This window comes from Suricata suricatta, chromosome 11, assembly GCF_006229205.1.
Source record: "Suricata suricatta isolate VVHF042 chromosome 11, meerkat_22Aug2017_6uvM2_HiC, whole genome shotgun sequence".
Lineage (NCBI taxonomy): Eukaryota > Metazoa > Chordata > Mammalia > Carnivora > Herpestidae > Suricata > Suricata suricatta.
The window spans coordinates 45,770,317-45,796,868 of record NC_043710.1 but is presented as its reverse complement, the minus strand read 5'-3'; the positions used below and the strand labels follow the sequence as shown (position 1 = coordinate 45,796,868).

Below are 26,552 nucleotides of genomic sequence, written 5' to 3'. Positions count from 1 at the left end.
TTGGGGTCAGTCATCTGACTCAGTTCACAGGACCTGAGTTCAGGCCAGGTTAGGGTAAGCTCCTCGTCCTGTTCTGCATTCTGTCCGCCATTCACGTCATCTCCCTGGGATGCAGCAGGGAGGTCCCAAGGGCCGCACCCGGGGAAGAAACACTCCACCCAGCAATGCCTGTGCTTGAGGCTCGCGCTGGGGGAACTTAAGTGCCTGTTATCCCAAGCTCCTCAGCTGTAGTACAGATGAGGGACAACAGTTACAATAGTGATTCCCAGAGAATGTCCTACCACATGAGAATGCTCTGGGAAGTTTATTAAAATTAAAAATAAAATTATAATTCCAAGCCTTGCTCCAGACCTACAGAACCAAAATTCATCCATTCATTCAACCACTATTTAGTACATCCCTACAAGTACCACACAGTATTCTGGGTGCTGGAGAGAGAGCAATAAACAAACCAGAAGTCCCTGTCTTTGTGGAAGATGGGTGGAGCAAGAACGTACAAGTAAATACAGGAAGGTAACCAGGTGAGTACCGTATATTAGATGGTAACGGGTGCCGTGGAAGAAAAGAAGCAAGGAAGGACTGAGGGGTGACAGGGGTAAAGGCTGCCATTTTAAACAGGGTGCTATTTTAAATGTTTGAGCAAAGGCATTCCAAGTGAAGCGAGTGGCAAGCGCAAATGTCCCGAGGCAAGAATGTGCCTGGTATGAATCTCTGTATTTTTCATCAAGCTAAATGCTAGAGTCTGAGACCCCGTGAGCAGAATGACTGCATCCGACACAGGAGCCGGCCCCTGAAAGAGTGGGTCTCGTTTAGGAAATTGCTAAGGAGGCAGAGAACAGGGACTTAGACTCTCATAAAGGACCATCCGCAGAGCCTCCAACCCTTGGCTTCTGAGGGAGAGAGCTAGAGATCTAGAGAGCCTCAGATGAAAAAAACAGTCATTGATGGTCCCTTACCTGTGTTTGTGGAAACACAAGCCTGACCCCAAACAAAACTGCCTTCAGACTCTTCACTATAGAGAACAAACCGAGGGTTGCTGGAGGGGAGGTCGCGGGGTGGGGGAGGGGCTAGATGAGTGACGGGCATTACGGAGGGCACTCGTTGGGATGAGCACTGGGAGGGGCTAGATGAGTGGCGGGCATTACGGAGGGCACTCGTTGGGATGAGCACTGGGAGTTACATGTAAGTGATGAATCCCTAAATTCTACTCTTGACACCAATTTTTGAAAAAGGCGAGCAAAGTGCCCACGGAGGAGGGGTCTGGGGACTCGGGGCACCCGCACACTCAGAATGTGTGGCACTGCCTGGGAAGGCGGCCCGAGGTCCTGCATCATTTACAGAGACGCCCGTCCATCATGTCTTATCTCATTCCTGCCTCCAGACAATCACTGAGGGAGGAATCCCACACCCCAATTTTATAGATAAGAAAAATAGGGTTCACAGGGGTTAAGAGCACATTGCCGAGAAGGAGCTAGAAAGAGCTGGAGCTGAACAGCTGGGCCAGTGCCCGTTTCTGCGCTCTTCCCACCACAGCGCACTGTTTCAGGAGGGAGAGAAGAGAGTTGCCTTTGAGCAGTGGTTACTATTATTGTTGTTGTTATTGTCATTTAAATTCACCCTGAGGGCACCCTTCACACCTTGCAGCTGACACAGCACTTTCACTGCCATTAACTCACTGTCACTCACTTTCACTGCCTTTATCCCTGGTGACTATGGGGCAGGCAGGGCGGGGCAGGGCCGATGTTCCCACATGGCACATAAAACCAAAGCAAGGACCTGTGGCCAGGAAGTGGCAGAACGGAGGCCAGAAACAGAGTCCTATTAGGTTTCATCTACTTTAATTGATTTGCAGGGCTCTCTGAGGTCAGGGGCTACTTTCCCATCATGCCCTTGGCCCAGGCTGGGTGCTCTATAAACATCTGTCATGACTTGGCCTGACATGAAATTAAACACCTCGCTCTGTGCTAAGTGAGATGATGTCCAAGAGAAACAAGCCCCAAATGGAGGCTGAGCAGGGTATCATCCTCGCTACCTTCCCCCAAGCAGGGCTGGGCTGGTCTGGAGGGTCCTTAAGCCCTTTGCTAAGGCTCTTCCAAGAGCCACAGTCTTATGCCCTTCTTTAGAGCTCAGTTCAGACTGGTCTTGGGGAGACCCATTCTGGGTCACCTCCCTGCCCCATTCCATGCAGGGCTACCCCAGTTGCCACCAGTCCCCTTCCCAACATGCCCCCCCCACCTACCCAAGGTGCCTTGCAAGCCATAGGATACTGGGACTGGGCACTATTATTCTGCCAGCCTCCCGGCACCCCTCCTTCCGCTCCACATTGCCTCCAGCTATCTCCCTCCTCACCCATCTGCTCCTCCTGAGTGGTACAAAGATGGGCCCTTTCTTCTAGAGGCAGCCCTCATCTCTGCACCTGGGATCCCATCCTCTCCTCCTTCCTCAGAGGCCTTGTTCCACACCTTGGCCTCAAAGGAAAACAGGCACCCCCTCCCTAGACCAATGTAATTACCAGAGCCAAGAGACGGCCACCCAGATTTCATAAAAGCTCCCCTAGCAATTGTAATGTGCAGTCTGGGTCTTGAGAACAACCTGCCTTTCAAAAAAGAGAGAAATATAATATAATACGATACAATACAGTACAATACAATACAATACAATACCAGGGCAATACAGTGCAATACAACTGAATAACACAGACCAGACTATAATAGAAAACATCACAGTGCTTCCCACGTTAGAAGGCTAACTATTGTTTCTTAAAAGTTCTATTTCAATAGTGTGCGCTATTGTATGAGTGTGAGTAGGCATGTCATCCTAGGTCGTGATGAACATGTATTTCTGTAGATTAAGGTTAAAATTTGTGTGAATGTGTGTTTGTGTCTGTGTGTGTGTGTGTGACAGAGATAGAGAGAGAGAGAGAGAGAGAGAGAGAGAGAGAGAGAGAGAGAAACATTGCTCCAGAATCATTAGAATCTGATTCTTTTTTGCAGCCAAAATCGCTGACAGAAAATATCTACCTCCCTGTCTCCTCTTCCTCTTGCTATGGCTTCCACAGCCCCGTCCCCAATAATTTCTTAAAGCTTCCTGCTGAGGTTTCCATGATCCGTACCTTCCAAATATGGAGGCTTTTTTCCAGACTCTGTGTCCTTCCACCTGTTGGTGGGCTCATTCAAATAAATGGCTCTCATGTCTGGAATTCTCTCTGTCCACAGAGCCTGTCATCCTCTGGATCCTCCTGTCCTTTCCTGTTCTGTCTCCCACCAGCTAACCCTCGTCCTCCTGACTCTCTCCTGCCTCACACTCAGTATTCTCTCATGCTTCTATTTTTGTTCTCCCCTCCTTTCTTTGCCACCATCTCCTCCCAGGCAATGGCTTCAATTATGCCATGTGTAAGACTCCAAATTTACGTTCCCACGGGTCCCTCTCTTGAGCTCCAGCTGTGTAGCAGGCAGGCTATGTGGCAGTCTCCTCAGAATGGGGGTGGGTGGGGGGATAAACCCTGATGGCCTTCAATTCAGTTGCTCACTTGACTGCATCAGGCAGGTGAGGCAAACAGGGAGGCTATCATCCCCACTGCACACAGGAAGACACTAAGGCTCCGAGAGGTCATGGTCACTCATCCAATAGTGGAGAGGACCCTGCAGCCCGTGTCTTGAGACTTCAGTCTGGAGTTCGTTCCCTTTACATCATGGACTGGAACTCCACGTGTGCAAAAGCAAAGCTACGTCTTACTCATTAAACTAGAGGTTCTCAACCAGAGCCGTGTACCACAACCATTAAGAATGCTTTTAACTGTTTTCATTTTTACTTTAAATATTTATTTATCTTGAGAGAGAGAGAGAGAGAAAGAGCATGTGCAAGCAGGGGAGGGGCAGAGAGAGGGAGACTGCTCTGTCAGCGCAGAGCCAGACTTGGGGCTTGAACTCATGAACTGTGACATCATGATCTGAACTGAATCCAAGAGTCAGACATTTAACTGACTGAGCCATCCAGGCATCCCAAGAATGCTTTTTAAAACAGAGATGGCTGGACTCCATGTCAAACTTATTGAATTAGAATCTTCTAGGAGAGATGTTTGTTTTAGCTTGATGGTTTGAAGTAATTACAGATACACAGGAAAGCACAAGGAGGTTCCCTGCACCCTTCACCCAGCCTCCTGCAACGTTAACGTCTTACACAATATCACGAGAGCATACCGATGTTGTCCCCATCCACAGAGCTTTTCAGATCTCTCCAGTAAGATGGGTACCCATCTGGATGTGGATATATAGTTCTGTGCAGTTTCGTCACATGGAGCTTTGGGTAACCACTACCACAGTCAAGAAACTTAACTGTCCCATCAGCATAATACTCCTTAGAGCTCGAGGTTTGAAATCTTCCCATCTCCGAAGAACGCCACTGTTCCTTCTCCTCCATCTCCTGGGAATGCACCGTCGTCCTCAGAGCCATCCTGGCTTGAAACTGAGCCATAATTCACTAGCCCTCCTTTGGCTCACCTGCCCATAGCCTACTAGTCAAGGGATCCTGTAGATGCTTCCTTCATAATATCTCTCTGGCCAGTATCTTGCATTCGATCCTCATACCCACCTCTAGAGCACAACAGAGCCTAAGGATGCCTCTTGCTTGGGGGATGTCCTCACCCTTGGAAGGATGGCTCATTCATCCCTTGCCTTCTCACATGTAAGAGGGGAGGGGCCAGCAGACCTGAGTGCAGCAAGGTAGGGTGCATGGATGGGTGAGTCAAGCTGTTCTGGTGTTAGCCACTGGGAGATGGGAGCTCGCTTAGGCATCCCTTCCATGGACACAAGCCAGGTAGTAGCAAGTAGCCATGAGAAGTGGAGGCTGGGCCCCTTCCTGTCTCCTGCAGTAATAGACAATCACCTTTAGAACTAGGCTGCCTGTTTGTGACCACTCTCAGATGTCTTTTCCTTCCTTTACAACCGTGGAACAATTAGAGTCAAGTGATTCATATGCACTGCCCTTCAGAAAGCTCTAAAACCCGCTTCACAGCACCGCTCTCCACTTCTTACTACATGGTGATAAAATGAAAACGAAAATTTGCTTATTGAGATTAAATATATTTCAATTATCTGATATGTTTCAGCTTTAATTGATAACAAAACACAAATTGCCCATCTGAATTTCTCATTACAGCAACAGATTCACTGGAAAATTTACTACCTGACACCAGAGAAAGCACTAAAGATAACACCAGCTCAGTGACTCTCTCTCTGATCCTGTACCCCAGCAGTCTAGTATTTAATATTGTGCATTATTCAAAGCACATCCAGATTAATCATCCTAACAAAGAGCACTGGTTTTTGAACCATCTCAGTACATGGTCTCTAAGTTTGGAGAATGTTATGGGGTGGTATATGTAGGTGTCAGAGGCCCTGGAATATGCACCAAAGGAAATCGGTACCTGGCAGAGGCTGGAGAAGGGGAGAAAGAAGGGGTAAGGGCTTCAACATGTGTTTGTGGGCCACCTGGGGCTTTGCAAAGGCCAGATGGAACAGGGAGCAGGGCACCCAGCAAAGAGGCCAGACTTTCTACAGCTCTGTTGCTGCCACCATGTTACACGTCCACTACCAGCCCCACCATCAAGACCACTGTGACCTTTGCCACCACCAGCACCATCAACACCTCCGCTATCGTCACCACCACTGCAAAGACAACACCAACAGTCTTCCAGGAAGAGGCCAAGGGACACCATAAATGGAAATGATGCTTCACAGAAAAGAGTCACTGGCAATGGTCACTATGCACGTGGTGGGGGTGGAGGTCAGGGCTATTTATCCTACACTGCGCTAGAATGTTAGAGGAGAGAGTGAACAGCCAATGAGGAAAAGCTTGGGGACCAGGCCCCTCTGGGATGCAGAGAGGGTACACCTAGGGAGTGAACCTTCCAGAGCAGTGACCATCAAGAATCTCCCATCTCTGAAGCAACATCTCATTGGAGGAGTGGTCATGGAGAGTCTTAAAAAATGAGAACCTCCAACAGAAGCTGAACCCTCTGCTGAGATGTCAGGCATGGAGCAGGGTGCTGGGCCCAGGGTTGTTCAGGCACTCACCGTTACTGCTGTTGTCATCTACCAGGATGATCTCCTTGAGCAGGTGTGGAGGTGTGCGTTCAATGGCTGAGTGGATGGAGCGCAGCAGCACCGAGAGTGCCTCGTTGACGAAGATGAACACGATGCTCACTTCTGGCAGGCTATCAGGGAAGGAGAGGTTGCGGCACCTAGAAAGAAGAAAAGGCAGGCTCTTAGATCTGTCAGTGACTCAGATGGGGTCACCCCAGGTGCTGGCCCACACCAAGTCTTGGCTCCAGCTTTGCTAGAGGGCTCAGGAGTCCGGATTCTTCCCAGAGCCTCTTCTTTGATACTTAAGGCAAGCCCTAAGTATGTCACAGATAGACTCACAACCATTAAAATGGATCTGTACCACAACAGAGCCTCGATTTGTCAATGACCCTCCTAGCTGAATAGTTGTGCCCTTAACACCCAGGGCAGTACCTAGAACCCAGCAGGTAGTCATGGAGTGTTTAGTAGAAGAATGGCTCAATCTTTCTATACCAATAGGATGCAAAATGCAACAAAAGGAAAGTCTTAGTTTCTTCAAAATGGCAGCCAACATCTAGGTGAGGGCAGACCTTAGATGATCTTTCTTAGGAGAGAAATATGTGCCCCTCCAGAGACTTCCACCAGAATCCACTCTGTCTCACTGCAGAAGGCATACTGCCTGGGACCTCTCCTACTTCTCATTCATCACCAGGATCCAGACTCCAGAAGCAGGTTGTAGCTAGAGTCAGACTCTCTAACACAATGAGGTACAGAATGACAAGTCCCATCTCATTTCACAGAGGAAGGCACTAAAGCTCAGAGAGACTGAGTCCTCACCGTGAATCCCAACTATGGTCTTCTGACATCTATACCCAGGTTTTTCCCTCAAGGAAAGATGGTCACTACAGAGACTACCTCTAACTGTCTCATTTCTACCCCTTAGTTGTCCTGAAATCCTGAAGTCATTTGAAGGTCTCTTTCCCAATCGACTTAAAGCAAAACCATGAAAGTCTGCATGCTATTCCTGGTGGGGAGAGGAACACACAACCACTGCAAGCACACAACCACTTCATGAGCAGGAAACCATGGTGGGTGCCCTGCTCGGGCTGAAATGAAATGTTATTCCAGAAGGCATAAACTCCCGTCTTTGGGACAGGTGAATGAAAGAAAAGAGCAGCAGTTATAGGCCCTGGGCTCGTAGAGGATGCTGTCCACTCCCACCACCTGCCACTGGAGGTTCCAGGGGTTCAGGACTGGTGACCGTGGTATATGGCTCCAAAGTGGGAGGTGCAACCAGGTTAGAACATGCAATAATGAGCATAATAGCACAGGGCTTCTGCTTGTCGGCAATTAAAGTGCTGCAGGATAGGAATGGGCCTGTTCTTCCTTAATGAGGAAGGCTGCAGGATAACCAGGGCTGAGCAATTTGGAGAAATCACCACGGGGCCTCAGCCTGCTTAAGACCGGGAGATTAATAAACTAAAATCACCGTCTCTATGGTTACCAGAAATTTACAGAAACTTCTCCCATTCTATTTCCAGCTCTCCTTCTCGCTCACCAAAGAGGGGTGGGGGAAGGGAAGGAGTTGGGCCTCTTCCCAAATCTGCTTCATACACAATTTTTTTGTCATTTTATTTATTTATTTTTTAATTTACATGCAAGTTAGTTAGCATACAGTGCAATAATGATTTCAGCAGTAGATTTCAGTGATTTGTCCCTTATTATAACACCCAGTGCTCATCCCAAGTGTCTTCCTTAATGCGCCTTAACCCATTTAGCCCATCCCCCCCCCCACAACCCCTCCAACAACCCACAATTTGTTCTCTGTATTTAAGAGTCTCCTGGGCGCCTGGGTGGCTCAGTTGGTTAGGTGTCTGACTTCAGCTCAGGTCATGATCTCATGGCTGGTGAGTTTGAGCCCCACATCGGGCTCTGTGCTGACAGGTTGGAGCCTGGAACCTGCTTTGGATTCTGTGTCTCCTCTGTCTTTGCCCCTCCCCTGCTTGTTCTGTCTCCTGTCTCTCTCTCTCTTTCTCTCTCTCAAAAATAAACATTAAAAACTAAAAAAAAAAAAAGAGTCTCTATGTTTTGTCCCTGTCTTTGTTTTTATATTATTTTCATGCTTACAATGTTAAGAAAACCACCAGGTTCACAGATTGGCCTTGTAGAAGGCCATTCTTGTATTTAATGGAATAAATATGGATCAAGCTTCTTATGAAGCAGGTACTACTGTAGGCGATAAGGGCACAGCAGGACGTGGACAGAGTTCCTGTCCTCACGGCACTTACACTGTGACAGGGGAGACAGGTCAACATGGAAGCAAACAAATGATATCATTTCATACGAGCGCTGAGATGAAAAGTAAGGCAGGGTAAGGGGACAGCACGATGCCCTGGCAGCTGTTCCAGAAGGAGTCGTCAGGGAAGGGCTCTGTGAGGAGGACAGGTTTCCTTAGACTCCTCGATGGTAGGAAAAAGCAAGTCGAGCAAAAGCCCAGTGGGGCCAAGGGAACAGCGCGTTGACTGCAGAGAAACCATCAGAGGAAACTGGCTCAGGGAAATACAGGGAAGGGATGAAGAGGGTGGGGAGGTGGAGGGAGGGACTTTAATGAAGGATCAAGACTGGAAGACCTCCTTAAGCTCATCAAGACTTGTTCCAAAAAAAATTTGTTGTGAAAATGAATTTTATAAGAGCCATCAGAAAGTTTGTTGCCAAAAGCCAATTCCTCCGGCTAGGCTCATTTTTTTTCAATGTTTATTTATTTACTGAGAGAGAGAGAGAGAGAGAGAGAGAGAGAGAGAGTGCGCAAGTGAGCATGTGTGGGGGAGGAGGGGCAGAGAGAGAGGGAGAGAGAGAGTCCCAAGCAGGCTCCACACCTAGCACAGAGCCTCGATCTCACAACTGCGAGATCATGACCTGAGTTGAAACCAAGAGTTGGATGCTCAACCAACTGAGCCACCCAGGTGCCCTTGGCTAGAGCATGTATCTCTCAAGACCAGCAGCTGGCCTTTCCTTAGGCATGAAAACTGACAGAAGTATTAAGATACAACCCACTCACTAATTGCATTTTAAAAATAATACAGCATATGGCCAAACTGCTGGCACGTAACCTTTATATTATTGGTTTTTCATAAAGTGCAGTGCACAGCTCCCAGTGAGGTCAGTAGTCGATGTTCACTGTCCTTCCCACTCACCCCACCACCCGTGAAGACTGTGACCCTGCGTCCGGTAGCACTTCTCCCAAGGTTTCCTGGGGTCCTCAGAGCCCCAGTAACCAGAGCTCCAGACTGTTCCTAGGTATTCTCCTGAGCTAGGGGTTAACCCTCTACTCCCCTTCCCTCCTTCCCTTTCTTATATACTCCCTCCCAAGGAGACCAAGTTTAATTTCTCCCAGTATCAGCCCTGCCCACTAGATGGTTTGAACCCCCAGGGCCTGTGGACCAACTCCTGATGGCCTTTTCACAAGCTGAACAGAAATGTTTTATTTGTTTTACAAGCTACACTCTGCTGATCACCGTTTCCGCCTGAAAGCCTTCTTCAAACATGAGGTTTTTCTATGCAGATCCTTTTGAACATAATGGAACACTTACAGTAGCGCATCATATTGGTGTGCGTTTATCGTCTGTCTCCCCCACTATAACCAAGCCCCCCAAGAGCGTGGGCTTTATTTTGCTGCTGTGATATCTCTTACCCTTAAACCAGAAGCTGACACACAGTAGGTTTTCGGAATTAAACAAAGCTAGTGGGGCTATTTATTTTATAGAAGGCCGAAATTTCACATGCATGCCACTGACTCCAGCGTGCTCCTTTTTTTCTGCAAACCTCCTTCCTGGGTAGGAGAGTTAGGGCCTCTCTCCAGCAGTGGGTCCTTCCTCCCTTGAACTTATGGCCCCAGTTCCTCACATTCGGCCTCCAGCAGCTCTCAGTTTCTTTGTGCTGTAATTAAGTGATCCCTCCAGGCCAAACGTCCTGACCTCCTTAAATCCTTCTTTCCTCCTCTTCTCTCTTGGGAGCCCCTCAGGGTCCTTCCAGCAATTGCTGCCCTGGCCTGGCCTCTCTCTCTACACCTCCAAGCACGTTCCCTCACCCTCCAGTTCATTTGAACCTAACCCCAAATATGGATGTGGCTGAGCAGAGAGGGTGAAGCGAGGACAGGTTAAGAAAGGTGAGGTGAGGGGCACCTGGGTGGCTCAGTCAGTTAAGTGTTCAACTTCAGCTCAAGTCATGATCTCTTGATTCATGAGTTTGAGCCCCACGTCGGGCTCTGTGCTAATAGCTCAGAGCCTGGGGCCTGCTTCAGATTCTGTGTCTCCCTCTCTCTCTGCCCCTCTGCTGCTTGTGCTCTGTGTGTGTCTCTCTCTCTCAAAAATAAATAAAAACATTAAAAAGAAAAGAAAAGAAAAGAAAGACAAGATGGGACAAGTTCTTAGGGAAAGAGTGTTGGAGGGTGGATGAGGCTACTGAGGCCGAGCTCCACCCCAACCTGCCATGTGACCTTGAGTGAGCCACTTCACATCTGTCTATGTCCCATCCCAGAATAAGGGAGGCAGAAGAAATGATCACCTAGGTGTCTTCTCTATAAAATTCGGGATCTCCCATGTGGTGAAAAGAAGACACTGCATTACAGAAACAGTTTGCAAGCTTTTCCCCCTTCCCCCCAACACCTGGCCACTACCAAATGCCACAAGCAACATCCCCTTACTGCCATCACGATTACACAAGGTGGCCAGATGTCCTGGTTTGCCCAGGATTTTACCAGTTTCAGCACTGAAGGTCCCAAGCAAAGCGGGACAGTGGGATGTTCTATGAGTAGACTACTAACCTTCTTGAGGGCAGGGAAAGGGCTTGCTCACTCACGACTGCCCTCCCACTGCCGGGCACAGTGCCTGGTCAACAGCAGGCACAGTCAGCATTCACTGAATATATGGACACTACCATTTCAAAGTGCCCAGCACACAAATGCTGACCCACAGTCATCTCAACCCGGAAGCAGAACTTGCATTGCGGGATCAGGAGGCCTAAAGAAGGAGGGAGCACAGCACACTAGGCAAGACGTCCACACCTCTGCTGGTCACACCGTCATCACTGCTGACCACCGGACTCAGGACAGGGCACCCCAAAGCTTTCAAAAGGAACACACATTCAAGAACTTCTGTGGAAGAGAATTGTTCTAGACCCCAGCCCAGCATTTCTGCTCCAGAGTCCAGCCACATGCTACACCCACCAGGTGGCACTAAGCCCCAGCCAAGAGCCCCACACTAGAGCCAGCACTTCTATCCTCCAGGGTCTGCCCCCCAGAGCCTGCTCCCCACCTGCTGCGGGTGTCTGCCTCTGCACTCCCTCGTCCCCTGCTCACCTCCCCCCAGAGAAGGACCAGAGGACATGAGAGTCAGAGGAGCCACACAGGCCTCACTGGCCTTTCCCTCCTGATGCTTCTGGAGAAAGACTGACTGTAGGAGACCAGTTCCTCACTCGTTTGAGAAGAGGCATATTCTCCTATAAAATAAAGCCATACAAGTTCCCTTTTTACTTTTATTCTTATTCGAAGTCGAGCCATTTTCCACCCGAGATAAAAACAAGGCATTTCTGAAAGGGGAGTACTATGGCTGTCTAATAAGCTGGAATTGATGGTCATGATAAACTCAACTTTATTGATCTCTGCACACAGAAGGCGATGCGGGGTGGGAGCCTCTAAGTAAGGGCCTCTTGGCCGAGCTCCCTGAGACTACTTTGAGCTGCTCATGAGGCACATTCATATCAAGAGCTTCAGTGCCACTGTTGCCTGTGAGGACAGTGGCCAAGCAAGTGGGGCCAGCCCAGGCTCCTGGCGGCTGGGTGCTGCCCGGGACAGCAGCCAGGTGCCTGTAGGTGGCATGAGTGGACTTTCCGCCTGCAGGTAGCATCAGTGCATTCTCCCCTCCCTATGACCTCGGCACACCCACGGGCTCCAGTCCGTCTGGGTGATAACTCAAAGAGGCTGCTCGACCAACCGACCGACCGAGGGTGAGGGAGTGGGTAGACATCTTCCAGAAGGAAGATCACCTTTGAATGTGAGCTGACACTGTCTGCCAAGGCAAGGGGGCAACTGGGTCCAACTATGCCAGGGTTCTGTGAGTGGAGAAGGGACCTTCCTGGACCAAGCAGGGAGAAGATGACACACCCAGGGACCCACTCCCCTGAGTGTCCCCAACCCCTCTTCATTCCCAGGTTTCTCCGAAGCAGCCCTCCCCTGTAGCCGTGATCAGCACACGAGGGTTCAGGGAAACCATTAACCACCTAGAAACCTTGGGACACTGCCTTCTTGGCCCATTGGGGCCATCAATATCCTCACCCTAACCTCCCTCCTCCTACCTGCACCCACAGGAATTGTTTGATCCTCCTCTGGCCTCACTTGGGTACACTGTTGGCATCTTCTAGACCTTTCCAGATTAGATAGGCTCCCAGGCTTACGAGCATCCAGTCTGCTGGACTTAATGAACCCTAAAGATGAGATCAATGTGGGGATTCTCATTGAGTGTGAGGCCAGTCCGACTTTCACTCCCTCAGCCATCTACATCTCCATGACCTCCATATCTCAGAGACTGCATGGCACTTGCCATCCCCACAGTCCATGGGCCCCATGTAGAATATTTGGAAATCATAATAGTAACAATTTCCATTTTCTGAGTGCTCATGATTTGCCATCACCCATGCTAAGAGATGTAGGGATATTTTTATTCTCCCCTCCCCCATGCCCCCATTTATTCCTTTCTACAATGTCTTTATCCCCATTTTACAGATGAGAGAACTAGGGCTCAGGTAGCAAGTTATTTCCCAGGGCTTAACCCTGGCCTCAATTGTCTCCAAAGCCTGTACTCATAATCCCTGCTAACCTAGGGATTTTGCCAGAGATGGGTCTGGCAAAACAATGGATTTGCGATGACACAGATACTTGGTTGGGGGTGGGGGTCACTCCAGGCTGCCAACTCTGATGGAAGATGGAGAGGAGGCAGCGTGTGTAGGAGGATGATGGGGGCAAATACGATAAAACACTGCTGGGCACCTAAAGCCTGAACTCTTCCTGTCGCATTGCTCCTACTGGAATAAACAATCCCAATGACTTCTTGTATACAGGTGTCTGGGTCTTCTGTTGCATGGCTTCATCACTTGGCTCATAACTGATGGGACCAGAGACCTATTCCTGAGCCCCAAGTAGCTACCAACAGCCTGGCTACAGCATACAGGGCAGCCTCGCCCAAGACTCCACAGCCAGGCCTGGCAATACTGAAGAAGGACCAGTAATGTATCAAGCCCTCTCTCATGAAGAGGTTGAATGTGAGATACCCCAAGAAGGCAGGAGGCAGGCATCTGGGGCAGCAGGAAGAATAGAGTTGGAATAGGGCATCGTCAGTGAGCTGGATACACAAATGGTCACAACTAGAGACACAGAACTCTAACACTGAGCCAAGAGGATGCCGACTTGAGCCTGTCTGGATGTCTTAAACTATGCTGCCCTCTTCCATACCTGAACACATGCCTTCTGATTGTGTGATTACGTGACTATGAGTGAACACCAACCTACAAAGCATTCCACCCTTCTGTGGTTGCTGAGTGAGCTCATTCCTTGCTCTGAGAGCACACACAAGACCTAGTGAAGAGAGACCCAGCGTAATTCCTGGGCTGGAACTGGATGCCCGATCAGATTCTCCCAGCATCCTTTGATCTCCTTGCATGCCACTTATATGCTATTGCAATGTATTTTTCTGTGATTATTTAGCAAACAGCAGTGTTTCTGCTAGCCTATAAACCATATGAGGTTGGGGTGCCTGGATGGTTCAGTAAGTTGAGTGCCTGACTCTTGATTTTGGCTCAGGTCATGATCCCAGGGTCATGGGATCAAGCCCTGTGTTGGGCTCTGTGCTGAGTATGGAGTCTGTTTAAGGTTCTCTCTCTTCCTCTCTCTCTCTGTCTCACTCTCTCTCCAGCCCTCCCTCCCCTCTGCTCCCCTTCCCTGGTCATGCTCTCTCTAAAATTAAAAGAAAATTTAAGGGAAAAAGAATTAAACTACCTGAGTGTAAGATCACATTTGGTTTATACACCAGGCATCCCTAATGTCTCACACAATGGTCAGCACAGAGCAGAAACTCAGAAACCACTGACTGTCTGGTGCACTGAATAAACAAACAAACAAACAAATAAATACTTGAAAAATGAACAGTGGAAATAATTCAGACCCATGAAAGCCCTGTGGTGGGAATTCTACCATGACCTGACCAAACAGGAATCACCGAGTTGAACATTTACTCCCTGACTGTACACAGTGTGAGTTTCCTAACACTCACAGAGTTGCTGTAAAAAAAATCATTGTAAACTTGGTGCCTTAAAACAACACAAATGTATTATTTCACAAGGAAGGTACAGAGAGGCTGGTAACATGCCGGAGGTCAGTCAGTTTGTAAACAAGAGACCTGGTCTTGGAGCCCAAGTTTCAACATCACTCTATAACCTACGCAGAAGCTCCATCTGTTTGGTATGTGTTGTGGGTTCTCTTATCCTCCAAAAAGCCCAAGGGGTAAATGAAGGCAGGAGGGGTCAGGATATCCGGAGACTTCTGGACCCTGGCAAGATGCCACATCCGGCTCAGCTGCGGAAGAGACAGCAGACACCTGAGAACTGAGAGCTTTAACAGTCTGCAAGGCGAGACAAATAGGCCCATCTGATGAGAGTACAGATTTTGGCACAGAAACCAGGGACAGGTAAACCACTAGCCAGATATGATCACCGAAGCATCAGGCCTTCATCCAGAGGGAGAACTTCTACCAACATCTTTCAGGTGTTTATATCAATTTAGGGAAAAAATCTGCCTTATCAAATGTTGGTTGTAAGTAGGACAAGAGGGAAAAGAGTCATTTGAAATGTAAACACCCAACAGGAAGCAGGGAAACTGTTTGTTCCTAAAACATCTAACTGGAAACCTGGAAAAAATAGACTCCCTGGGGCTACATGGACAGCTGCCCAGGGAACGAGGAGGCTGGCTCTGGTGAAGACCGAACATCTCCATGTGTAAGTCTGTTGGTAAACAGGTCAGGCCCATAGCAAGGAGAACGTAGGGTGGGGGAAGGTGGGCCCTTAGGTCAGAAAAAGGATGGGGCCTCTTTGGTCCCCAGAAGGAGCCTGGCTCTGGCCCCTGATGCCCAGACCTCTGGAGCTGGGGAGAAATCCCTCTCTGATCTGCCCGGCCCTCCTCTCACCTAGTGCATGGGCTGCCCCATGTGGCTCCTTGTCCACACAGCAGTCCTCCAGGTAGTTAAAGGCATGGTCATGTCCCCCCAAGCCCTCTCTTCTACAGACCGAAGACCCAGATGATACAAGTAACACAAAATTAAATAGCAGCTATTATGTGTCAGGCAGCGTTCGAGAGCTCTGCATTCAACCTGCGTATTTCCATCTCTAACTTGCATATAGAAACTCGGGCACGGAGAGGCTAGAGAACTTGCTGGAGGGCAACCAGCTTGTAACCGTACTCTATACTCGAAGCACAAACTGCATCTGTTCAGCATATGACCCACTTTGTCTCTTGGCTTGTTCTCCTCTGAACCTACTCTTCTTTCTCTATATCCCTTAAAATCCAAGTATGCAGTTGTGATCTGAGTGGCAAAACAGACAAAACTATCACCTCCCCTTTATAAGGCATTATATTTCTATTCATATAGCTCAAGATTTTCTTATCTTTAAGAACAGCCCACAGGATACAACTGGCCCATAATGAGCCTAATATTAAGAATTGGAAATGTTTTCCCAGAGTGCTTTACTAAAGGAGGATTTCCCCCCAACTGTGTGTACTTAACATCTTTGGTGAACGAGCAGAGTCTTTACTAAGAGTGGAGGATCTCTGGGTCACCTCCACAGAGCCAAGATCCCAAACTAGAAAACTCAGCTCGGCAGAGGAGGACACGGGTGCCGAGGCAGTGTCCTAAAGTCACAAGACCCAGATAAAAATACTGGTTCTGCCGCCTACCACCCACGGGAACTTGAATATGTTTCTTACCTCTGAAAATACTCAGTATTCTCCTAAACAAAATAGAAATAATAATAATTACCTCAGAGAGATGTAAGGAGCAAGTTAAATTGGAAAGTACACGTTAAGGGGCACCTGGGTGGTGCCCAGTGGCTCAGTCAGTTAAGCATCCGACTTCGGCTCAGGTCATGATCTCACGGTCCGTGGGTTTGAGCCCTGCATCAGGCTCTGTGCTGACAGCTCAGAGCCTGGAGCCTGCTTTGAATTCTGTGTCTCCCTCTCTCTCTGCCTCTCCCCTCCTTGTGCTCTCTCAAAAATAAATAAACATTAAAAAAAATTTTTTTAAAGAAAATACACTTTAAGCAGTCTGCAAGCACTTGGCTCCCAGAAAGTGAGTAAGTGGTGTTCTTGGTGAAAATCAGTAGCCCCTGGGTAGCAATTCCCACATGGTCCAGCAATTATGATCTCAGCCTCTCCCCCTAGAGCCCTCCGCCTTGCCCCCCAGGACTAACTACATAATATGTGAGGCCCAGTGCAGAAAGAACCGCTGATGGTAAAATTATTCTGAATTTTAACACTGACAATAGAGCATGAAACCAAGCACAGAGCCTTTCCCGCCTTCCTGGGATCCTTTGAAGTAGGCTGCTCACGTAGGAGTTTCCTCATGCGAATATTGCTGCTGGAAGAAAGCACAGCAGAGTGGTGGCTCAGAACAGCACACATTTATTATCTTATAGTTCTGGAGGTCAGAAGTCTGATGCGGGTCTCACAGGGCTGACATCACAGTGTTGGCAGGACTGCGTTCCTTTCTTGAGGCTCATGGTGATAATCTGTTTTCCTGCCTCTTTCCAAGATCTAACAACCGCCTGCATGCCTTGGCTTATGGCTCTTTTCCATCTTCAAGGCCAGCAACAGTCCTTATCACACTGCCATCCTCTGTTTCTGACTCTTCAGCCCCTCTCTTCCACTTGGCCCCTCTCTTTCCACTCATCCAGATAAGCCGAGATAATCTCTTTATTTTAAAATCAGCTGATGGACAACCTTAACCCCATCTGAGACCTTAATTCTCCATTGCCATGTGCCATACCATAGTCAATGGCTCCAGGGATTAGGACATGGGTGTCCTTGGGAGACCATTATTCTGCTTATGCTACATACCCTTGAAGCCAGCTGTGCTGGGCCCCAAAGTCCAGAGATCTCAGATGTGTGTCTAGAGTTTGCACCATGGGGACACTACAGCCCTCCGATCCATACATGCAAACATGTGACCACACCCCAGTGATGGCAGCAAACACCCACAGCCACCTTGGATAGACACTAGCCTGCTCATAGGTGGACTGGCTCCATGCTGCATTCTCTGTCTGCTATAATCCCATCCTGATCCTTTCTACTTGGATGTTCATACAGGACCCCTCCAGGTCAGGACTAGGGCTCGTGTGTGTGCGTGTGTGTGTGTATGTGTGTGTGTCTGTCTGTCCCAGCTGTCCCCTCCTGGGGCTGCAGAAAATAGTCTAACCCCCTTTAATCATCCCCTCGTGCCTTGGCCTCAAGTTTGAGCCCGCCAGTCACCCCAAAAGCCAGTCCACCCTATTCCTGGGAGGGAGGGACAAAAACCTCAGAGGACACTGGAGAGAAAGGTGACATCATTACTGACAGACTCAGGAGCCTCTGACGATCAGCCAGCAAGAGGCCAGAAGCAGTACCTGCCAGAGGCTCTGCCTTGAACTCCCTTGGAGGTAGGCCAAAGGGTTGCCATGACAACTTCAAGCCTTGAAGCTTGACACCCAGAGCTCCCCCTCTCCTGCCCACATCCACATGCCCACTAGATCAGGTGCTCATCCCTTACACTTCCCTGGTTCCTAGTCAGAAATAACAACCACTGCCTGCAGGGAAGGATGAGATGTGCACCTGCTGTTTTGAACTATGGGCTCCCCTGTGCCACCTGCTCGACCTGCTGTCACTGGGGAGGAGGCCCACCCTTACTTCTCTGCCCTGAGCTGGCAAGTGGCTCCAATCCCCCATGATCCTTCTTCCCCACAATCACAACCTATCTTCTCTGTGGTTCCCCAAAGATGCTGCCTCCATATTCTCCAACCCTTAGGCAAAGACTTTCCTGATCTCTTTCTTATACCCTCATTTTCCAAAAAAATTGATGGTTCATCTACATGCAGTAAAATTCACAGATCTTAAGTGAACTTGATGAGTTTTGACAATGCATATTCCTCTGGAGTCCATACCCCAATAAGACTTGTTTTTTTTCCCTTCTCTCTTTTTGCCCCTGGTAGGTTATTTTGGAACCTACAGATGAGGTGGAGAAGGGTGGACACTGGGAGGCAGAAGCACACTGAGAAAGCCACAGGAACGTTTGGGGCTCACCTCTGGGGATGTGAGGGATGGAGCAAAGTCCAGACAGGGTGGGACGCAACCTTCCTTCCTTTAATCCTGAGGTCTGGGTGCCTTTCCAACCTAGAGATCAAGAAGGCATAGCCCTGCCCAGATCTGGCAAAGGCCCCTCATGGGGTGAGGTTTAGGAGGATCACTAGAGGAAGGGACCAATGCCCTGTCTCTCCTAGGTCTTCTTACCTGGATAGCCAAGGGCCTACTCGGCTCTTGTTATAACAATAAAGACAGGATGAATGGCGTTTTTATTTCCCTCAAAGACAACTGTCCTGGAGCCTGGAGGAAATCTGTTCTTCCTCTGCACAGACCAAATCTGTCCTTCCCCTGCCCAGATGAGGCTAATATAACTGCCAAACGTCTGGTTCCCATGTTCTTCCTTTTCCAGGGCAGGGCCGGCACAGTTGCTAAAGAGAAGCTCCTTGCAGACACTTCTCTGGGTCCTGCCTCCCTGCTACCCAGAACAGGGTTTCTGTGGGCCATCAAGTCCAGCCCCTGACTTACTACAAAGCTGCAGGGAGGACTCGTCTTCAGGGACGTCAGGAGATGGTCAGGGAGCTTTCTGATTACCTGTTCTGCTCTCCCACCACCTTCCATCTGGCTTCCTGCACAGTGTTAGCTCCTTGAGGTTTCTCTGATGCTTTCCTGGGTGCCTGGCACACACACACGGAGCTCAATAAATGTGCGTTGGATGACTACATTAATAAGGCCTAGCAACAGGGTGGCTGGGCTTTTTTCCTTCTGGTTAGGTCTTCTGCTGTATATAAGACACTGAGTATAGTATGGTCCTTGCAGCCAGATGGCAAAATGGGTCAGATTACATCCTGCGGCACCAAGAAAGGAGACAAAATAAGGGACCAGCCAGAGATGATGGAAGAGCGGGTGGGGCAGGATTTGGAACACCCACATTCTAGTCCAGGAATGAAGCCAAGCATAACGTCAGGGTTAGAACTTGGAAGAGCAAACCCAAGAAGACAAACAGCAAAGTGCAACATCCAAGGACACCTCCAGGGGCAGAAGTCCCCAAGGGCAAACAACAGGAAGGGACAAAGGCACTGAGAATGAAGCAAGACCCCCCCTGGCCTGATTCTTCTGGAGACTGTCCCTAGCATGGTGCTTCCTCTCTCCAGATGCTGCCCCACCCACACCCACCCTACCTCAAATTCCAGCATTGCCTGTAACAAAGGCATCCTTCTCTACCTTGATAGTAGACTGTGTATTCACCAAAACAAATTTGCCAACACTTAGAGAAGACTTTCCTGACTCAGATGGACTGATCAGCCCAGGGCTAAATACTTTAAAGTAGTCCTCATTCCCATTAGAGAGTCACAAATTGACACCTCAAGGAGGTAAGCATGGTGGCAGTTTCAAACACAAATTCCATGGCCAGATGGCCGAGGTTCAATCCCCAGTTCTGCCATTAGTGACCACGAACAGATTTTAATCTCTCCATGTTTCAGTTTCCTCTTCGATAAAATGGATGCTAATAATAATACTGTCAAATAATAAGAAATACATATATTTGTCTCTGCCCCTGGTTTCTGCTAATATTTGGTCTTTGACCCCAGTTCCTGACATGGAGATCCTAAACACTTTTTCATTTCCTGACTGAAAGTAGTGTCTGACAGAGCTCCTAAATCCCCTGGAATTTCCGGCATCATAGAAGCATCTTTTTTGTTTATTTATTATTTTTAACACAATTTATTGTCAAATTGGCTAACATGCAGTATATACAGTGTGCTCTTGGTTTTTGGGGGTAGATTCCCATGATTCATCGCTTCCATAAAACACCCAGGGCTCATCCCAACACGTGCCCTCCTCCATGCCCATCACCCATTTCCCTTCATCCCACCCCCCCCATCAACCCTCAGTTTGTTCTCTGTATTTAAGAGTTTCTTATGATTTGCTGATAGGAGCATCTTTTGATCTAATAAGCTGACTCTCAGTGGGCCCCAAATGAGGTCTGGTCACCAGAAAGACCAAACCATAATTAGGAGTTTGAAACGTTCAGCCTAACCACCCCACTCAGTCCTCAGAAGAGAGGAGAGGTGCTGGAAATCGAGTTAATAATCAATCATGCCTCATAAAGTATGGGTTTCAGAGAGCTTCCAGGTTGGCAGACACATCCACGTTCCAGGGGGATGACAGACCCCAAGTCCACAAGGACAGAAGCTCCTTTGCCAGGGACGCTCCCAGGCCTCACCCTATATACCTCCCCATCAGACTATTATCTGTATCCTGTACTACATGCTTCACAATCAACTGCTACATGTAAGTATTTCCCAGAGTTCTGTGTCATCACAGGCAAGTTCCTGAACTCAATGATGGGTCATAGGAACCTCACTTTTTAGCCAGTTGGTCAGAGGCACAGGTGCTTGCGATTGGCCTCTCAAGTGATGCTTGCGATTGGCCTCTCAAGTGAGGGCAGTGTCGTGGGACTGAGCCCATAGCCTATAGGACTGATTACTATGGGTAGATAGTGCCAGAACGGGATAGAATTATAGGGCCCCTAGCCGGTGTCACAGAATCAGCCCATGTGGAAAAACCCGATGCATCTGGTGTCAGAAGTATTGTAAGCAGGAGGGCAGAGAACACCATGTATTTCCTAGACAAGTACCTATTCCAGAAGGTTACCGCGAAGAGTCAAATAGTTAACATAAATAAAGTGCCAAGCGCATCCCTGCAAACATGGCTCAAGCTATATAAATGTTTGCCAATGTAATTTGAAATAGGATGATAGTAAAGACATGGAAAAAAATGTTTCCAAATGGAGTTAAACAGGATAAGCTGAGCAATGACCTTGTTACAAGGCAGGAATGGTTTTAGGGAAGTTAACAGACAAAGAGAGACACTGTTTTCCCTAAGCACACTCTTGTTTGGAGCGGTCCCCCAACAGCTCTCGGACCTTTGGTGTATGTCGGGCATGGGGTCTGACGTAGAGCTGGACAGAGCCCCTCCAAGCACATGCATAAAGAGAAACTGCATTCTTAAAGACATTGCAGAGAGGACAGCTGGGGGCTCACTCAGAAGGCTCAGCGCTACCTTTTATCACAGATTCCACGTTTTCTTCTATAAAAAGTCACCGCGCCCTACAGGAGAGGTGTGGATACTTCATGAATTGTAGCTTTCTATCTTTCTGTTGAGACTATTGCTCCTTTCCAACAACTCTGAATTCTGCCCACAGGGAGTCCTTCAGAGATGCTTTCTCAGCAAACTCCAGAAATCCCAGCTGGACTGGCCCCAAAATGTGCTTCCTCTAGAGCATGCTTGCAAGGGAAGCCTCCCTTTCTAAGAAAGGTCATGTGACCTCCAGCTTCCTCTTTCCCTCCCATGGAAGTAGGAAGGAGCAACAACAGGGCCCCTCTCTCAGTGAAGGGTTAAGGGGCTCTGGCGTCGGTTGGTTCTTAACAAGACAGCAGTGGGCTACTATCAAAGACCAGGATTTGGCATCTGGATACATAGGTTCGCGTCTCAGCTCAACTGCTTATCTAACTGTGTGACCTCAGACATATCACTCATTATGCTTTCTGTTCCTCAGTTTCCTCAACCCCAAATGGGAAGACTATGCCAATTCTTTCCCTACTTCTGCTTCAGCTTGGCGTGGTCCAAAGGGGAAGGGCGTTCTCAACAAGTTAAGCCCTCTGAAAATACCAGTTATTGTTATAGTCATGTTGCAGTCTATTAGATCTACCCTTTCCTTAGCCTCCTTCTTATTTCCTTTTTAATGTGGAACCAACATGCATTGAGCTGGGCCTGAGTTTTGCATCAGAGCTGGCTCCTGTGCTGCCAAGATCAAGGTCAAGTTCCCTGCAGAAGTCCTGGGGCCCCGATCCTCTTGAGGACTCTTCTTCAAGAGCGTCTAGGTTCTGCACACATCAGACCTACTCCTCCGCAGCCCCAGGCACAGTCTCTGTGGCACTCCCAGAGGGTTGAGACCTGGTGGCACGGAGATAACATCATCCTCAGGATATTCCCCAAATCCAACCCCATCCCAACACCTGCCCACTACCATCGTGGTCCAAGCCACCATCGCCTCTTGCCACCTGGCGATGCTGCAGCCTTCCATTGGACTCCCTGCATTCTCCCTGGCCCTTTCAGTATGTTCTCAACACAGCAGCCACAGGGGCCTTTGAAAATGGCAATCGGAGCATATCACTAGTCTGCTCAAGCTCTTCCCTTGAATCCCGATCTCCCAGAGTAGAAGGCACACCCCTTGCAGCAAGCAGCCTACAAAGCCCTTCACCAGCAATTCTCAGCCTGGGCTGCACACTGGAATCACAAGAGAGCCCAGAGCAATACAGATACAAAGTTTCACCTCTGGAAACTCTTTATCTAATTGGTCTAGGGGGTGGCCCTGGCATCACGATTATTTTAAAGCTCCCTAGGAGTTGAATGTGCAGCCAAGGTTGAGAACCACTGCCCTCCTTGATCTGCTTCCTATTGCCCCTCTGTCCTCATCTCCAACTACTGCCTTGTTGCTCACTCTGGTCCCACCACATGGGCCTCGTTTTTCTTTTTCAGACATGCCAAGCACAATTCTATCCACCTCAGGACCTTTGCACTTGTTCTCCCTAGAAAGTTTGCACCCACGTATCTGCATGGCTTGCCTCCTCATCTTTTCTGGATGTTTGCTCACATGTCACCTTTTTAGTGAAGCCTTTTCTTTCCACCTCACTAAAAACTCAATACCTCCTCCTATTCCAGGAGATCTCTAGCTGTCTTCAACTTTCTATTTCTTCATGGCATTTGCTACCATCTAATGTGGTACCTATTTTACTTTTTTAAAAATATATATTTTTTGAGAGAGTGAGAACAAACAGGAAAGAGGGGCAGAGGGAGAACTCTCAAGTAGGCACCATGCTGGGACTCGATCCCACAACCATGAGATCATGACCTGAGCTGAAATCAAGGGCTGGATGCTCAACTCACTGAACCACCAGGTGCCCCTGTTTTACTATGTGTCCCTGACCATCTAGAAATGAAAGCTCTGTGAGGCTCTGGATTCCTGTCTGTTTTGTTTACTGCACTCTCCCTGAGCCTAGACTATGCTGGCACATAATACGTGCTCAGTAAATACCAGTAAATATCCTTTACATGAATATATACTCTTCTACCCTTTGTAAATCCTCTTTCTTCCCTGTAGCCCAGCCAGGTTCTCCTTGGGTCAGGCAAACACCATACTCAATTATACAGTATACAGCAGGTACTCATTAAATGTCCATGGAACTGAACTGAACTTTCTTCCCTAGGAAAATATAGCCTCCAAACCCAGCAGCAAGATTTTTCCTAAGAACTCCAGATGCAAGCTCACCGTGGTTTGCAGCTTTAAGAAAATTTTAAAAATAAGGAGAAAGGGGGAAAGAAGGTATGGGAGGAGCTCACAAAAGTTAATGAGATTTTCTCAGCTATGGTACGTGCCCACACTTTTAATAATTAGGAGTAACAAAAATTCTAACCGAACCTTAAAGGAACATCTTCTGTAACAAAGAGAGAAGTCAAGACAGACTTCTGTGTCAGGCATAATGACTTGTTAGCCCTGGAAGATGGACAGACTTAAAATACTAATTTATAGGAAAAAAAAATAGTTGCTCATAAAAATGCAACTAATTGGGTTAAAATGACTTATTAACAAGAATACTGGATGATTCTAAGGCCCATTAGGAGTAAATTAGGTTATTAATCCTCAATATATCTCATGAAAGAAGCCCTCTCCCTGCTTAGCAGATGGAGAAACTGAGGCTGAGGGAGGAGGTGGGCGACTTGCCAATGAACGCCAAGGGCACAGACCCTTACCGAAGAGGGAGAGGGACCCAGGAGTCCCCATGCCCTGTCCTGCCTGTATCCCCAGCACTGTGGTGACCCCCTCTCCCCACAGGCAGGTCCACCAGGGACCAGCCACTAGCTCTGCTCACCCACTGGGTCTGAGGTCAGGCAGGGGCCGGTCGAGGGGCAGACGGTCACTGAGGTAGGCGTTGTAGCCGTAGTACTGGAACTGCTTCAGGGCCATGCGCCGGCCTTCAGGGCTGAGCTCCTGGCCCCAGTGTGCAAACAGAGAGGAGTCTGTGAAGGGCTCAGCCTCTGCCTCCTCAGGCTTGGCGGGAGCCTCTGGAGAAAGAAGGGACAAGGAGACAGAGGGTCAGAGTGCACCCCTGCAAATGCCATCAACCCCTTTCCCTTCCTCACCATCACCTTGTGTAAAACAATTTTATCCCCGTGTTTGGGAGCTGTGAGGAGAACAGACTGTAGTCTTCATGCTTCCTCAAACTCATGTATCCATTCATCCATCCATTCATCCTTCCAACAACCACTAGGCACAAGGGATACAGAAATATACCCCACAGGGCCTACTGAGAAGCTGATGGATGTGATCCTGATGCCCCATGGCTTCATGTCAGAACTCCCTCCTTTCCCAGTCTGCCTCCCCACTGGAGGTGCTAGCTTTAGCCCTCAAAGTGGGTTTCTGCTTCTCCTTCCCAAGATTACACCCCTAGTCCCTGCCGGTCCTGGGCTGACCCCATACCTAGGCTCCCCAGCTGGGGTTCTGCTCCCCTTTCCAGCTCTTGCCAGCCCACCTCCCTCTCCACTGTCTGGTCTTCTATGAGTTGCCTAACCCCACCAAGCACCATTCACCTGGCTCCAAGGACCTCCAGCCAGACTGCCTCCTGCTGGCTCCAGCCTGTGCCTACTGAATAGGGAATCACTGGCAAAGAGGACAGTCCCCAAATCCCCAGTTATCCCATGCACTGTTGGCACTGCTCATTGGACCCCTGGTAGACCTTGTAAAGGCAGCCCCCACACCAGGTCAAGTAGAGCGCATGGTTTCCCTGGAACTTTCTAAGAAAACCAAGAAGGCATTATTACCTATAAGAGCAGAAGCTTTGAATTCAAAGAAATCCTCACTCCACCATTCACTGGCTACATGGCCACAAGCAAACACTCAACCTCTCTGTAACTCAACTGCCCCATTTGCAATGCAGGCACACTAATACCTACCCACGTCCACCCCCATTACCTTCCCCAGACAGGATCTGAGAGGATTACATACAATAATGTATGACCAGCACTTAGGCTAGCCTAAGTCTCAGAAAAAGTGCCCAGTAATTGGTAACCAGCATAACACACAGCAAGGGGAGCATGGCAAGGCATTTAAATCTTTCTTTTATGGGGGCAAAAGGTAGGTCTTTCCATGACACAGGCTGGTGGATCAGGAGCTAGGGATGTATTCTAATGGTCATTTAGTCAAGGTCGGAAATCAGAGAAATTGGACAGAGATGCCAAGTCCACTGGACAGTACCCTCCGTGCTCATACACATGATGCAAGTGAGAGTTGGTGCGGGGAGTCTGGAAATGAGACAAAGACCAGAAGGAAGGAGAAGCAGGTTAGGGACAGAAGAGGCAGGCTCAGGATACTTACTGATGACCCCTCAGACATCCAGGCAGGCGTGGGACACTGGCCAGTGTCCCTTCAGCCATCTGTATGAAGCCAGTAGGTGTACGACACACCTAAGCCACATAACTTAAGGGCACAGGTTGGAGACAGGTGAGGGTCTAGAATTGCAGAATCTTCAAGGTTGGGGAGCTCAGAGCTGCAGACCGTAGCTCTTACTATCACCTTCTCTTGGGGGGACTCTCAGACATACCCCAGATCGGAGGTACATGTATCTCCTGGGGTCACCATCATGGCTAATCCCACTGAGTGCTTTCCATGAGTCAAGACTCTGCTGTGAACATTTTCCCCACATCAACTCATTGCGCTCTGTGTGGTGAGGACTATTATTGTTTCCAATTCATAGATAATGAAAGTGAGGCACAGGGAAAACTTGCCCTGATTCACTCAGGAGGCGGCAAAGTAGTGGAGGGTCAATCCCAGGAAGTCTGTCTCCCCAGGCAGTGGTCCTAACTCCTACACCACACCCCCTCTACATGACAATGGGCCGGGACACTCACGCATTCCAAAGACAAACACAGCACACCCATTTCCCTGAAAGACGTGGAAGGAGACTAAGATACACAAAGCAGATTAGGATCTGATAAGGAGTAAAATGTGAACTGCGTGTGCTTTTCTATGACAAAGCAAGGGTTTTTAGCATGGTGGT

The 26,552-nt window shown here is 48.7% G+C and overlaps 1 protein-coding gene across 1 annotated transcript in view; it reads right to left on the bottom strand.

Moving 5' to 3' along the window:
* GALNT18 (polypeptide N-acetylgalactosaminyltransferase 18) overlaps positions 1-26,552 on the bottom strand; it is a 342,758-nt gene that overhangs the window by 149,383 nt on the left and 166,823 nt on the right. The window contains exons 2-3 of the mRNA XM_029957126.1: positions 24,369-24,561; positions 6,075-6,241 (exon numbers count right to left, since the gene is read on the bottom strand). Coding sequence (XP_029812986.1) covers positions 6,075-6,241; positions 24,369-24,561 — 360 coding nt within the window. The remainder of the gene's footprint in view (positions 1-6,074; positions 6,242-24,368; positions 24,562-26,552) is intronic.